Source organism: Macaca fascicularis, chromosome 12, assembly GCF_037993035.2.
Source record: "Macaca fascicularis isolate 582-1 chromosome 12, T2T-MFA8v1.1".
Classification (NCBI taxonomy): Eukaryota; Metazoa; Chordata; class Mammalia; order Primates; family Cercopithecidae; genus Macaca; species Macaca fascicularis.
In genome coordinates, this window is record NC_088386.1 from 74358705 (window position 1) to 74372805 (window position 14101).

The following is a 14101-nucleotide window of genomic DNA, read 5'->3' on the forward strand; positions in this document are numbered from 1 at the left end:
CCTGCTGGACTCAAGGCTGTCTTCAGAATGAATTGAGCACTGCTGCGTGCAAAGCTCAGTGGATGGTGGTTGAGTAAATGTGCACTGAAGGACGCGGCTCTGCGGGTGCCTCATGGCAGCCTCACACGTACCTGTTCTTGAGCAGGTTGGACGTGCACAGCAGTCGTGGTTGTCCTCTGAGCAGTCTGCTCTACAGCGCTGATCACTGGTTCTCTCACTCTGGCCATATCAACGGCAGCAACAACAGTCGCAACAGCTGCACTTTTGTCAGCATCTTGTTTCACCTAGATTAGAAATGACCAAGTAGATTACTTTTTAAAATGACATGCCCAGTAGAAAATAAAACAGCATACTGGAAAACTGAGCTACCTAGAGCAAAATACACTCATATATAAGCATTTATTATTGCCAAGAAATATAGAGGCTGTATCATTAAACCCTGTACTTTATGGAAACTTCACAGATTGGAGCTTTTGTCCTAATTAAAAATGGTTTTACAAAGCATGACTACTGAATTTGGTCTTCAGTTGCTGCTATATTTTTATGTTCATATGCATTTTTCCTCCAATTTATACAGACTGAGTTTCTGGCAGAAATCCACTTGGAGAAACTAGAATGTGCAATAAGGAAAAACAAAACCATTCTGACAGTACCTCTTTAGCACCAGTGGCAACAGCCTCTGCTGCGTAGGTAGCACTGGCCGACACACTGGCGGCAGCACCCGCAGCGCCACTGATGGTCATTTGCTCCTGGATACCGTATCTCCCTTCCCATCTCTCTTCTGTCCTGATCTGAGTAGAGGTTGTCAGCGTTGTCTCTCTCATCTCAGCCTCAGATGAGGAGGCCACGTATCCCTCTTGCTTCCAAGGGGGTGGCACTTCGGGACCTGTGGCCATGGTGGATGCCTGAGTCTTACGCATGAGCAATGGAGACCTAACAGACCTGATGGGGGATGTGGAGATTCTTGCTGCCGGAGACACGGACCTGAAAACCAAAGGCAGAGGTCAAGAATGTCAAAGCAAGTAGAGGTAATTGGATGTGAATCATGGATGAAAATCTGGAAGTGCTTTAAGGCAGAGTTTTAAAATGTGTGCCTCCATAACCTATTCAGAGGGTAAATAATGTACTTGGAAGTAATCTGTTTTAAATCTCAATAAACCTATTCTTATATGCTGTAACCCTGTAAGAGAATCAGCTTTAATTCCAAATAAGCTGGGGATTTTGTGCCTTGCACCTTCTCACATTAAAAAAAAAAAAAAAATCACAACAGAAAAATCTACTTCTTTAATATGCAGCCAAAGACAAGACATGTCAAATCCAGCAACCTCTGTATTCCCAGTTCATCTCTGTATTTCAATTCTCGGGGGTTAGAGGATGTCAAATAGGTGTTGTAAGAAGAAAGGTTTTTATAATCAAAATGTTTGTGCCACTCTTGACTAAGCAGCTTAAGCCTCCCCCCTCCCCCCCTTGCAGGACTTCCCACAGCCTTTACTATGTCAGTATGCCTTGTGAATTTCCAGGACAGGAGGACACATTCTCAGGAAGCTTTCTGCAGCATGTTGCTGGATATAGGTTGTGCAGTGCACTTTGCAAATTGCTGCTTTAGCTAAAGTGTTTGTGGACAGCTACTTTTAATTTCCTCCGTATTTGTTTGCACATGCCCTCCTTGTATTGCACTCTGGACTTATTTTAAATATCTTTAGAGTTATTGTGGGAATTGACTAATTTAAAAACTAATGATTCTGTGATTTTTCGTTAAATTGATAAAGTTGCTTCTTCCAGAATAGTTTTCATTGTTTGCTTTTTAGATGTATCCAAAGTGCAAGTAGCATCAGTTGAAGAATATGGGTGCTAAATCCCAGCACTGATGGCCAAAAAAGACTATTTCTGATCTATAGCAATAATTCTGGGGATTGGACTACTATTGTAAGGTAAAATTTTTTTCAAAACTAATTTAATTCTTAATAAGGCTTATTACATTTTCCTCTCTAGGTGGCAGTATTGCCCTATCATTGCATTTTATTAATTCTGCATATAAGAAAATGTTTATAAATACATTCTGTCACTATCTAGGATATTTAGCTTACACTGATCATAAATGAAATGATTATTCTAATTAAGCTCAAGGTACAGTTGATATTTTCTGTAACTTACAGAGTACCTTAACAGTACATTACAACATTAACTGGTTTCACGAAGAAATGTTTATTTTCTCGAGGAAGGGCTTTTTTTGTGTGAAAATCCATTTACATTTTGTAAATGAAATCGTAATCAAACTAAAGGAAAATCTAGGGAACAAGTCTCTTTTCTGAACACGACTGCCTTCGAAATATAACCAAAACCAAGTTAGAATAATGTGTGGTTTCCACTAACTGAAGAAAAGCAAAGAGACATGCACTTTTAAGTTTCAGCCTGTGCCTTGTTCTTGCTGTACTTAGTAAATGGGTTTAATTCGAAAACAGTTAAAAGACAAGATTAGCATGACATGACTGATTAACAGCAGGTCACAGGTAAGCCCATAACTGTGAAAATCATTGTAATTTTGGTCATTATAGGAGAGTGCTTATTTCTGCACTTACAATAAAAAATAATCACCTGGTCACAGCAAGATACAATGCACCTTATTCAATGAAATATGTTTGCCTTTCAAGATTAAACTAGGAGATATTTAGAAAGTATTCTATTTTTGATAACCATTATTTTCTCTGCAAATTGGCATTTTATTTCTTAATTATTTGAAAGCAAAATTTGGGGGCAATTTGGATGGTTATTAATGAACTTTCAAAACTACTAAGATGGTCAAAATGCTCCATGGGATCAGGAACACTCCATGATTCTAAATGACCCTTAGGCTTGGGTTTTAAAATATAGTTAGGTTGTTATCTCCTCAAGAAATTGCATTTGGCTTGTGTTGTGATTTCATGGTGTGCAAACTTGGATTTAGCCTGAGACTGAACATTTTTTTTTATTCAACTGCTAGACATGTTTTTTAAAGTAAGCTTTTTGTTCAAGGTTTCATGTTAGTGTTTGCCAATATCTTTACATTTTTGTGGCTAAAACAATAAAAATTGGAAAACATCTAGCATTTTTTTCCCACATATTTATTGGACTTTTACATTGCCTCTCATGTGAAATGCTTTTTTGTATCTTTTGTCTTTTTTTATTTGTGTAGTATATTTTCCTTTAAAAATTAATTTATGGATGATTTTTAATGCATTTAGTGTATTAGTTATTTGTCATAAGTGTTACAAACATTCCTCCAGATCCATTTCTTTCATTTTGCTTGTTTATGGGTCTTATCCAGAATAAACATACATAATTGTGTATGCTATATACTGTTTCTAGACTGGTATTGTCCACCTTGTAGCCATTTTATGTTTATTATGATACTTTTATGGCAGAGGCAATGAAGTACCTTGAGGAGGGGAAACCTCTTAAAATGTTTTCAAAAGTTCTGTTTGGTTTAGTGATGACCTTTTGCCATACATATATTTTGATTTTTATGTAGTTGAATCTGTAACTGTGTTTTTAAAAGCTTTCGCCCATAAATGCTTTTGCAAATTGTCTTCTCTCTTTTTTTTTTATTTTTTTATTTTTTGACTATTTAATCAAGCTGAAATTTACTTTGTAAATAGTGAAAGGCAGAAGTTTGTGTTTGTTTGCTTCCAGATGGATAGCTAATTGGACCAGCATTCTTTATTAAAATACCTCTTCCTCCCATGAATTGAAAGGTCACTTTGCTTTTTGAATTCCCTATATACTTGGACCTATTCTACTTGGATCTCTTTCTGGACTCTCTGTGTTGTTCCCCTGGTGTATTTTTCTATTCATTTACCAATACCATACTGTTCTGATTATAGTAACTTTATAGTATGTTTGAATATTATTTAAGCCAACTATCTCCTTATTATTCTTTTATAAAAAATTTTATTAGTAGGGAACATCATGTGTTTTTTTATTTCATTTAAATTGATCAATAAACACTTTTTGGTTTGCTCAAATTTTGTACATTTTTCATTTCATCATATTAAAAGTTTCATCATGATAAACTAAATCCCAAACTTTCAAAACTGTTGTGGACAATTTACACTTGATTATATAATTTCTGAGCCCTGATTATGATACATGATCACCTTCTAAAATACTTCCATATTAAGTAAGCATAGAAGTCCATTTTATTTTCTAGATAAAATAACACAAGCATATGCAAAATACTTAAAAGGTTTTACTTACTCTCTGAATATAAGAATATTGGCATAATTACTTTATATTTACAAGGCACTTTCAACTAATTATCTCATTGAACCCCCAAAACGCAGCTTGAGGTCATTCTTATTGTCATTCTCTTTAACTTACAGATGACACAACTGAAACCTTAAATAAACTACTTAACTTCTTTAATTCCAGTTATCTATCAATAAAATTGAGGATAATAATTCTTACAGGTTGTGAACATTTAATAAGATAATGTATGTATAGTTCCAGTCTGACAGAGGAAGTGATCCATATATAGTAACAATTATTTTATTATTTATACTTATTGCCCTAAATCAAACTGTTAAGTGATCAGGCTGATTTGTCCTTAGGGCTTTCAACTCTAACTTCTGTACTCTTCTCCTTTCATTGTGCCATATTTTGGCCCCTAAAGTAGATATTTATTACATGAAATATAAATAAGAATTCAGAAGTTTTTAAGGGTCTTCAATTTACCTGTGGACAGTGAGGATTTGTGAAAATAATATTCAGTAACTTCTTGGTTTACCTCCTTTGTCACCTGCTACATTTTTGATTGCATGAAACTTACACGGGAGGAGGGCTGGGAAGTGCTGGGAAGAGAAGGGCATGGTCCCTAGCCAGGCCTGTGCCCACGGACCTAGGTGAGGACAGGCACTGCTGCCTTCCTGCCCAAATGTTGCATTTCCCAAGATCACCCTGACCTGCCACGCCCCAACCCTATGTCTATAAAAACCCCTGAGACCCTAGTAGGTAGACACACAAGCGGCTGGATGTCGAGAGGAACACGGAGCCCCACAACCTGCCAGTTTTAATGCTCCCCTAGAGGTTTGAGCAGCGGGGGACACTGAAGAAGCGAGCCACTCTCCGCATCTCATGCCCTGCGAGGGGGTGAGGGAATCTTTCTCGTTTCAAAACCTAGTTCCAAAATGTGCAATAACCTGCTCTTTCTATGGAAGCTTTACCTGACCGGCGATGGGGTCGGTGCCCGCACGTGTCTGACCGGGGAAGGGGAGTGTCTTATGGGCGATGGGGACTGCTGCCGAGCCAGCTGTGCTTTGGCAGCAATGGACGGTGGCGTTGGGGATCTTGATTTTGGCTTCGGAGGAATCCTGGGAGGTGTTTTATGTGGCAGCTGTTGCCCAGCGGCACCATCTATGACCATCTCAACGGTTGCAATTGATCTGGCATCAAAGTGGGCTTCAATCTTCTGTAAAAGATTAAAACAAAGCCCACGTTGAGGAGGAATAGCTGGGGACGCAACAGCCTGAAAGGCTTGAAAACCAACAGTATAGAAAAAATACCTTTTCAATTCGGGTTTGTCTTGATTCTGAAATCTGAGCAGTCGAAACAATTGTCTTTGTCTTTTTAGCAGGTACTTCTTCTTCACCTGCGAGAAGGGAAAGATGAATGTTTAGGAGGGGGCACAATGACCCATTTTAAAAGACATTCTGTTAATTCTGACTACAAAGTCAAAAAGATTTTCTGGGTATCCCGATGGAGAAAATTGCAGAAAGTTTTAGATTTTGCATGAATATAAATTAGGTTTAAAAATAGAAAACATTCATTACTAGATAAAAATTTACTTAGAACGATTTTTTAAAATTTCATTATTTGCCAATAATTTGGAAATGTAGATCACTTAATTGAAACCCTTTCCAGTTTATAATGAGATTCATAAGCACAGATTGCTTCCATTCTGCGCTCCTGCCTAGAATCTCAGGGACTTTTCATGGGTGTCGAAAAGCCGGCTTTTATATTAGCTCACAGCCTTCTTCCCAGGGCTGTGAGAGGTGGCAAGTGAACCCTTGGTCCCACTTCATCACAAACCAGCTCTCTCCCCTTCTCTCTGTTCCCCAACCTCCAGCACATACCTTGAACCAGTAATTCAGCAGTCGAAGTAGCTCTTCCAACGCTATTGGTGGCATTTACTGAATAGGTCCCTGAGTCTTCAGGGTATGCTTCTGCAATCAGTAAGCTGTAGAGCTCTCCTTCTTGTGAAATTTGGAAATCAAGGGAGCTCTGGATTTCGGCTCCATCCCGGTAGAACTTCACCACAGGTGTAGGGATTCCAGTCACTCTCACTTGGAGTCTCACTTGGCTTCCTTGTCTCACGGTCATGCTCTGCAGTCGTTGAACGAAGTTGGGTGGTGCTGTCTCAGCTGCGGGGGCAAGAGAACAAAGTCAGGAGTGAGAGCCAGGGTGCTCCCCACAAGGTAATTTTTAAACAATCACAACTCCAATTCCAAAACCAGGTGATGACTCGCCAATCTAAACATCCTTAGCTGTCCTTGAACCCAGTTCACCCAGCGATGACAGCAAGAATGGAACCAGGAGATTACAGAAGGCTTTCTCACCACCCTATTTTATTTTATTTGCTTTGTTTTGCTTAGCAGTTTAGGCCAACACTTTTTGTTTCTTTGTTTTAAATAAAAGCTCTAGATTTTGTTATAGCATTTCTTGAGACTCTTTCTGGCACTTCCCCTTCAACCTCACATCTAGCGCTCTATTAATATGCGAAGGCCATGTTGCATATTCCAGTAAGTTGCATTAAAATGAATTCCAGTGGTTGCTATGATGGGTGCACCTGTTACTTAAAGAATCACTACATTTTAAATTTAATTTTTAAAATCCTAAACTTTCTCCAACTTGATAGGTATTCAAATAACCCAAATATTTACTTGCATTTAAAATGTTAATCACAATAATAACATTACTTTAATTACATTACAGAAAGGGGATTTTTTTGGTTATGTTGAAAGAAATTTTTTACAAGTGTGAGGAGTGAATGGAATTAACTTTGACGTGATTTTGAGTAATAAACAACAGCAGGTGCTGCCAACCCTGTGCATTTTCCATTTGTGAATTTTCTGGGTACATGCTAAAGTTCTACCTGAAGTTACTTGATGTGGTTTCTGTTTAGGTCAATTATAGCCCTATAATTGAACCTCACTGAATGTACAGTTTATTGGATAAGCATATGTAACTTTATGTAGCTCATGTAGGATATTGTTATAAAACATGTAAAGGCATGCAATATTCTGTATAATAATGTCTCACTAGGTAGTAAAGGATAGAGAAAAACAACAGGCCACTAAGATTGGTGATAATTTTTCTGGGGAAACAGTGTCATGTGTTTGAATAATAAACAAGCATTTGTTTTCTTCTGGGTATGTTTACATGCCTCTTAAATGGGTGGTCTGTAGACCACCAGCATCAGAATTATCTGGATACTTATTAAAGTGTGAATTCCTGGAGATTCACATTTTCCTGGAGAATATGTCTTATTCCTTAATAGACTTATAAACAAGGTTCCAAGCTTTTCTACTTGCTGAGAAACATGACTTTCAATATTTCCTTAACATACTTTTGAGTGTTTAATATGTGCATAGAGAAACTGATTCTCAGCCACTTTTATGATGTACCCTAGAGGAAAATTAAATTCCAAAAGGCAAACAACTTGGTTACAAATAATTCAGCCTCCAGTAGACCCTTCTCTAGTTTAAGAGCTGCATCTACCTATGCCCATAGCTTTTTCTGGACCCCTTTCCCAATTTGCCAGAGATGTCCTCTGAGGGAGCAGAGGATTGGCAGGTCCCCACCAGCCTACCTTTCACGAGAAGCTCAGCAGTACTAGTCGCTTGTCCAGATCCATTGGTGGCTCTCAGGGAATATCGTCCACTGTTGGCTTTAGTCACGGCGGGGATCGTCAGTTTAGCGCGGCCATCGCTAAAGGAGATCTGCACGCCGGGCAGAGTGGAAGTGGAAATCACCTGGCCATCCCGAATCCAGCTCACCTCAGGAACTGGAAAACCTGAAGAGCAAGAACAATTCATCTTTAGGTTTGAGTGGGCACCACAAAGTCCTCTGCTGTGTCCCATCATGTTCACTGCCTTGTCCCAATCTGTAAAAGCTTTCCAGCATGGAATGCCACTTAATGATAGGGAAAACCCAACAGTTGCATGATCAATGTGTAAACTTGCAGACCATTAGGAAGGCAGGAAGGGAGGCAACTGAGGCCAAAAGAGGCCTAATGATTTTTCCAAGGTCCTTCAGCTAGCAGTGACACAGAGGGGACTAGAATTTCCTGCCTTCCTGCCTAGAGCTCTCTCTGATGCAATTTTTTTTTTTTTTTTTTTGAGACGGAGTCTTGCTCTGTCGCCCAGGCTGGAGTGCAGTGGCCGGATCTCAGCTCACTGCAAGCTCCGCCTCCCGGGTTCACGCCATTCTCCTGCCTCAGCCTCCCAAGTAGCTGGGACTACAGGCACCCGCCACCTCGCCCGGCTAGTGTTTTGTATTTTTTTTTAGTAGAGACGGGGTTTCACCAGGTTAGCCAGGATGGTCTCGATCTCCTGACCTTGCAATCCGCCCATCTCGGCCTCCCAAAGTGCTGGGATTACAGGCTTGAGCCACCGCGCCCGGCCTCTCTGATGCAATTTAATAGACATCATTAAAATCATGAAAGGGACTTATAAAAATGAAGAACCAAGGAAAATTTGAAATGAAAAGTGACTGTTGTCCTCCTTGAAAGCAAGTGAAGAACAAAAGCAGCAAACTGATCTCCAGGTTCTGCCTGACAGGCCCAGGAGGCATGCCCTCCTCTCTCTGTGGTTACAGGGACACTGTCTTCTTGGACTCTTCTGCTTTCACAAGTGCAATCAGTAAAAACATTGTAACACGGACAAGCAATTTCTCATAATAAGAAACCTAGTCTTTCAGAACAACATGTATCATTGGAATTGCAGCTGGAAAGCCAAATTCTCTTTATCTGCCATAAATTGTAGAGCCGAGAACTACACGTCCATGGTTTGAGGTTTTAAATATATTAAAACTCTGTACATTGAGAATGTATGAGGCACATTCAGAGCATGATTTATTTTGCACTTGGCATAAAGGTTGATGCTTTATCTACTTAGACTGGGAGGTAAAGATAATCTAGAGAAACTCTATTTTGTTGTTTATACATTAGCCAATCTCCCACTATGGCCAATTAAATAGTTTATTGGACTGATTTATGGGTATTGGATATTTTCAGTAGTGTCTTTGTAACAGTTTATTTGCATATAGTTTGAAGGAACAAGAAGATATGAAGTAGCCAGATTCCACTACTTCTCAAGGAGGCAAATTCCCACTGAAGTCATATGTGTTCCAAAATTCAGAAGTTACTGAGTGCTACCAGATAAATAAGTAAATTATTTGGAAGTCAGTAAGACTTTATCATGCAAGAGGGAATTTCATTGGTCTATATATGTACAATAGAAAATAAGTAATGATTATATGATATTTGTGCAATGTAAAATAAAGTATTATCCAGTTATGAATAAGATTGGTGCATACAGTAGAAAAAAAGAGAAAAAAATAAATATTATTTTATATCTTTATCATAAGCCATAAAATTTTTAAAAAGAAGTGGGCAATGAATGATGGAAGTACACTAAATTAAGAATTAAGCATGATTTTTTATTAATCCATATCAATCTTACATGGCTAGTTATAATACTACAGAAAGATAAAATATTGATTAATTTTAAAATTATTTACAATATAGTTCATAAACTACTCCCCATTTTTTCATAAGATGATACCATGCATTTTTTTGAACCATCCATAAACTGAGTTATGAGGAAGAAAAAGAAAGGCAAAAAAGAGATGAACTTCTTTTCAAATAAAATTCTAGGGTTAGTGTTTGCTTCCTTTTAAATAGAGAAACCCGAGAAGCATATTATTTTCTGTCATTTCAAAATGATTGGAGTCTTTTAACTCATTAGAATCACTCAATAAAGACTGAAAATAAAATAATAAAATAATGAGGAGTTGGTTAATTACTGAACAGCTCTGCCTCTGAGGAAAATTAGATGCACTGTTATTTTGCATATGAACCAACTGAAGTTCAGGTGTCCAGAGCAGGCAACCCAGACTGCCTACCCAGTGGCTCTGTGGCTGGCTTCTATTGGGCTTGAGTTCTTGGCTTCCAGTCTGGCTCTGCAGCTGAACCCAAATATAGAATGACTAAATTTGGTCCTACTTAGCTGCTGGATTCTAACAGCAATTTTAATCCAATGCTAATTATTTTTGCTTTGTGGAATAACAAATATGAATAAAACATTTTCAAGCCATTATATTGTCAGATTTTGTCAGTACTCTGTGAATGGTATACCCTTAAAATGACCTTTCCATAGTGTTGGACTAATTTACCGAAGTGAAAGCAGGGCTTAAACTTGGCATCAAGTCCTGCACTAACGTTAACTTACTGGAGAAGAGGCAAAGGAAAAAAAACAAAAGTGTGGATGTGTGAGCTTACCACTAATGTGAGCCTCAAAGGTTGCGGTACTACCCTCCAGTACCACAACGCTTTGTAACGGCTGCGTAAACGTCGGTGCTTGAGTTGTCATCTTTCTAGGCACTCTGGAAAAGAAGAGAAAATAAATTAGGGTGTCCCAACTAAGGGTCACTCTGGAGCTGCTTTGCAGATAGCGGAGACACATGTTCCTCCAAATGGATTGCTCCATAGGTCGTCTATGGGCCTAAAGTGATGGACAGGTCTTCTCTTTTGTGGTTTGAACAGTTTTGCATAGTTCATCATTGAGTTTACTTAAAGCCTAACCCAAAGAAGCAAGTGTAAGGCGAAATGGAAAAAAATATTAGCCAAACAGAGCAAGGAATGAACCCTAGTGGTCAAAGAGGGAATATACATTCTTACCAATAGTGGAAAATCAGGTTCACAGTTGAAGAAAAAGAAAACCACAGCAATGCAGGGTTAGTGAAGTGTAATTAGAGAGACAAGACATGTGATAAATGTCAACTAAACCTCTGGGCCTGGCGTGGTGGCTCATGCCAGTAATCCCAGCACTTTGGGAGGCCAAGGCGGGAGGATCACTTGAGGTCAAGAGTTCGAGACCAGTTTGGCTAACACGATGAAACCCCTGTCTCTACTAAAAATACAAAAATTAGTTAGGCGTAGTGGCGCGTGCCTGTAGTCCCAGCTACTTGGGAGGCTGAGGCATGAGAATTGCTTAAACCCAGGAGGTGGAGGTTGCAGTGAGGAAAGATGGTGCCACTGTACTCCAGCCTGGGTGACACAGTGAGACTCCATCTCAAAAAAATTAAATTAAATTAAATAAACCTCTGCATGAGCTTAATGTGTAAGTGACAATTATTTAAAAAATTTTCCTTTTCCCCAATATTTTTCATTCACTCTATATTTACGAAGTTGACATTGATTCAGACATTATCTGATTACTTAAAATAGTTGCCAGAAGTAAAAATCTGGACTTTGTAATTTCTTTCCTGACTGGAAAAGCTTTGGCAAGCCTTAGCAAATATGCAAACTTTTCGTAGACAGCATACGGTGCTTTTTATTTCTTAACATTTCTTCATACTGTAACTGTGCAGTAAATGTTGCTACTGCTGAAGTAAATATTCAGAAAAATTTAAATTTTAGTGAACAGGCCAAAGTTTATTATAGATCTGAAAGAAAAATGCTGGCTCGAGTTCTTAATATGGAACAATTTGCAAACTTTGAATAATGGAAGGCTGGTGTAAAATGTAGATGAAGTGAAAAGGCCTATGCTTTCATAAAGTAAAATATTCAACATCAAAGAAACGAGTATGAAATTTGCAGTTAAGTCATTTTGTTAAGTGCAAGAAAGTACTTTGCCTATCAGTTTCAGAGAGATTATGTGAAGAATTTTCTGATGCATAAATACCTAATTATTCAACATGACTATTCTGTTCTGAAATAGAACATTTCTGAATTGTCAATCACTTCATTACTATTTTTCATTAAATTCTTTGTTTACTAAAACTTCATGGAGCAATAATCTTCTCAGTGATAATTCTGTTTCTTATTGTAACTTTCTACTTAGTTAAAACAATGAAACCAGCATTCTCTGAGACAATAAAATTTATATTTGGAAAATTCAGATAATATCCAAAAGCTTTCATAAATTTTTTTGTCAGAAACTCCTTTTCGTAGCATATTATCTTTGGGACGAACAACTTTCTGTGTCTAACTTTTTCTGTTTACAAGCTAGTACATCTAAAAATATCTTCTTAGATATAGAATACCTAATTATATATCTATGTATTACAGGCATTGACAATTAGTAATTGAATTCTAGGAAGATGAGAAATCAAAGTGTATTTAGAAGTAAGAAGCCTTTCCTTTAAACATTATTTCTTACCCTTCTTAGCATCAACATTTATCTCAAAATATATAATTGGACTGTGCGCTGAATTAAAATGCATGAAGAGATTCTGAATATTTTAGAAAACAATTATATCTTTTTATTCCAAATCTCTAACTATGTTGCAATTAACCAGCTTAAATTGATCTTACATGCCTATTGTCTAGGTAAATTTTGTTGCTTTAGCACTTGCTCTTCCCAGGCCTTTGTCTAACTGGGGCTGAAGGTATGCATCTAAAATGTCATGCTCTTAAAATAAACTCTCCTAAACTCTCCAAGGTTGACTGACAGCAGGCAAGTGTTGTGTCACTGTCCTGCAACTGATACCTCAGCAGTTGATTCCCTTAAAAAGTCATCAGGGTGTAGCTGATACCACATGCATTTTATCAGAGCTATTCTTGGTGTGCTTCACTTTATCATTGAGTAACATAACCTTGAACATTCTCAACAGACAAAGAGAGTCTAGACAAGAAGTAAACATTTTTCTCAACATTTCAGACCTCAACTTTTAGAATATGAAGTGAACTTAAGCAATTTGAATCATGGAATCATTTAGCTGATATGCTAAAGCTTTCAACTTTTTAAGGAAAAATGTTCAGACATTTTAAAACAGAATGTAACAAGCAGATTTAAATAATGGGTCAGCACTAGCAAGAAGTAGTTATACAAACACTTCTACAAAGGCATTTAGCACACACAAATAATCCGGAGCCAGAGATCAATAAGAAAGTGACTCTACTATTAAAATAAGAAAAGTTGCTGCTCACCTGATTTCTCAAGAGTGCCTAAAAAGGGTGGGACTAAGCCCAAGGTTGCTTCTGAAACGACGTCCTATGGAGAGTTGGTTTTTCTGACCATCTCCGACATGAATCGGTGAGCCTCTAATCCTAAAAACAAAACTACACAGTCAAGACTGTGTAGTTTTGCTTTTCTATGCAATCCCTACACCCGAGGCGAGGCTGGGAATGCACGACTGCTGAAGAGCCAGGGTCTGGCCTGCCCTTATATTCACCAGATCTGCTGACAGCCCCGCATCCTTAGGCAGGGCCCTGGGTGATTGGCTGTCTTAGGAAAGCATGATGGGAGAGGACCTATTTGGTAGTGTCACATACCACCTGTTCTTCTGATTGACAGTGCTAAATTTAGTACCTGAAAGGAGACTTTACCAAGGAAATAGAACTGTATTTAAAGAATAACTGTGTTGCGACTCAGAGAAGAGAATTGGTTGCTGATGTTAAAATCTGAAAATGCAGGTCTAAAGAAGTGTGACAGTAGATTGCACTTGCGGGCAGTTATACAAAAGAGCCCCAAACCTGAGGACTCTGCCCCGAGTCAGGTCCCAGTCCGGTTCCCTTCCCCCATAAAACAAACCAAATGGACCTGTCAATCATGACAGCAGATGAGGGAATTTATCTCAAGTATGAGGCTTCACGGTCTCTGAAGAATCAGTTGCTATAAACCTTAGTGTTGAAGAGAGCTCATTTGTACTACCTACGTTCTCCAGAATCTACTTGTATTTCGGGGACAGTTACACTGATGTTAATGAGCTTATTGCTTATACAACCCTGCAAGAAATAATGTTGAAAGGCAAAATTGGAACTCTGCTTAGGTTAGTCTGCACAGTACAATGATTTCACCTTTGTCAGATTTCATTTTTGTCTGGCATTAATATTTACAAATAT

At 38.2% G+C, this 14101-nt stretch overlaps 1 protein-coding gene and 1 long non-coding RNA gene across 8 annotated transcripts in view; one reads left to right on the forward strand and one right to left on the reverse strand.

Moving 5' to 3' along the window:
- Positions 1–13397, reverse strand: part of TTN (titin) — a 273759-nt gene extending 260362 nt beyond the window's left edge. For all 5 annotated transcript variants that reach the window (XM_045368331.2, XM_065526517.1, XM_065526515.1 and 2 more), the window contains exons 1-8: positions 13187–13397; positions 10535–10638; positions 7844–8047; positions 6108–6395; positions 5538–5623; positions 5199–5443; positions 654–984; positions 132–284 (exon numbers count right to left, since the gene is read on the reverse strand). In XM_045368331.2, the coding sequence (XP_045224266.2) occupies positions 132–284; positions 654–984; positions 5199–5443; positions 5538–5623; positions 6108–6395; positions 7844–8047; positions 10535–10625 (1398 nt within the window). In that variant the 5' untranslated portion in view covers positions 10626–10638; positions 13187–13397. The remainder of the gene's footprint in view (positions 1–131; positions 285–653; positions 985–5198; positions 5444–5537; positions 5624–6107; positions 6396–7843; positions 8048–10534; positions 10639–13186) is intronic.
- LOC107126920 (uncharacterized) overlaps positions 685–14101 on the forward strand; it is a 195756-nt gene continuing 182339 nt past the window's right edge. For 2 of the 3 annotated variants that reach the window (XR_010580219.2, XR_001483973.4), the window contains exons 1-2: positions 685–1028; positions 1809–1931. This is a non-coding gene — a long non-coding RNA (uncharacterized lncRNA). The remainder of the gene's footprint in view (positions 1029–1808; positions 1932–14101) is intronic. The other variant, XR_010580220.2, reaches the window with a different exon arrangement.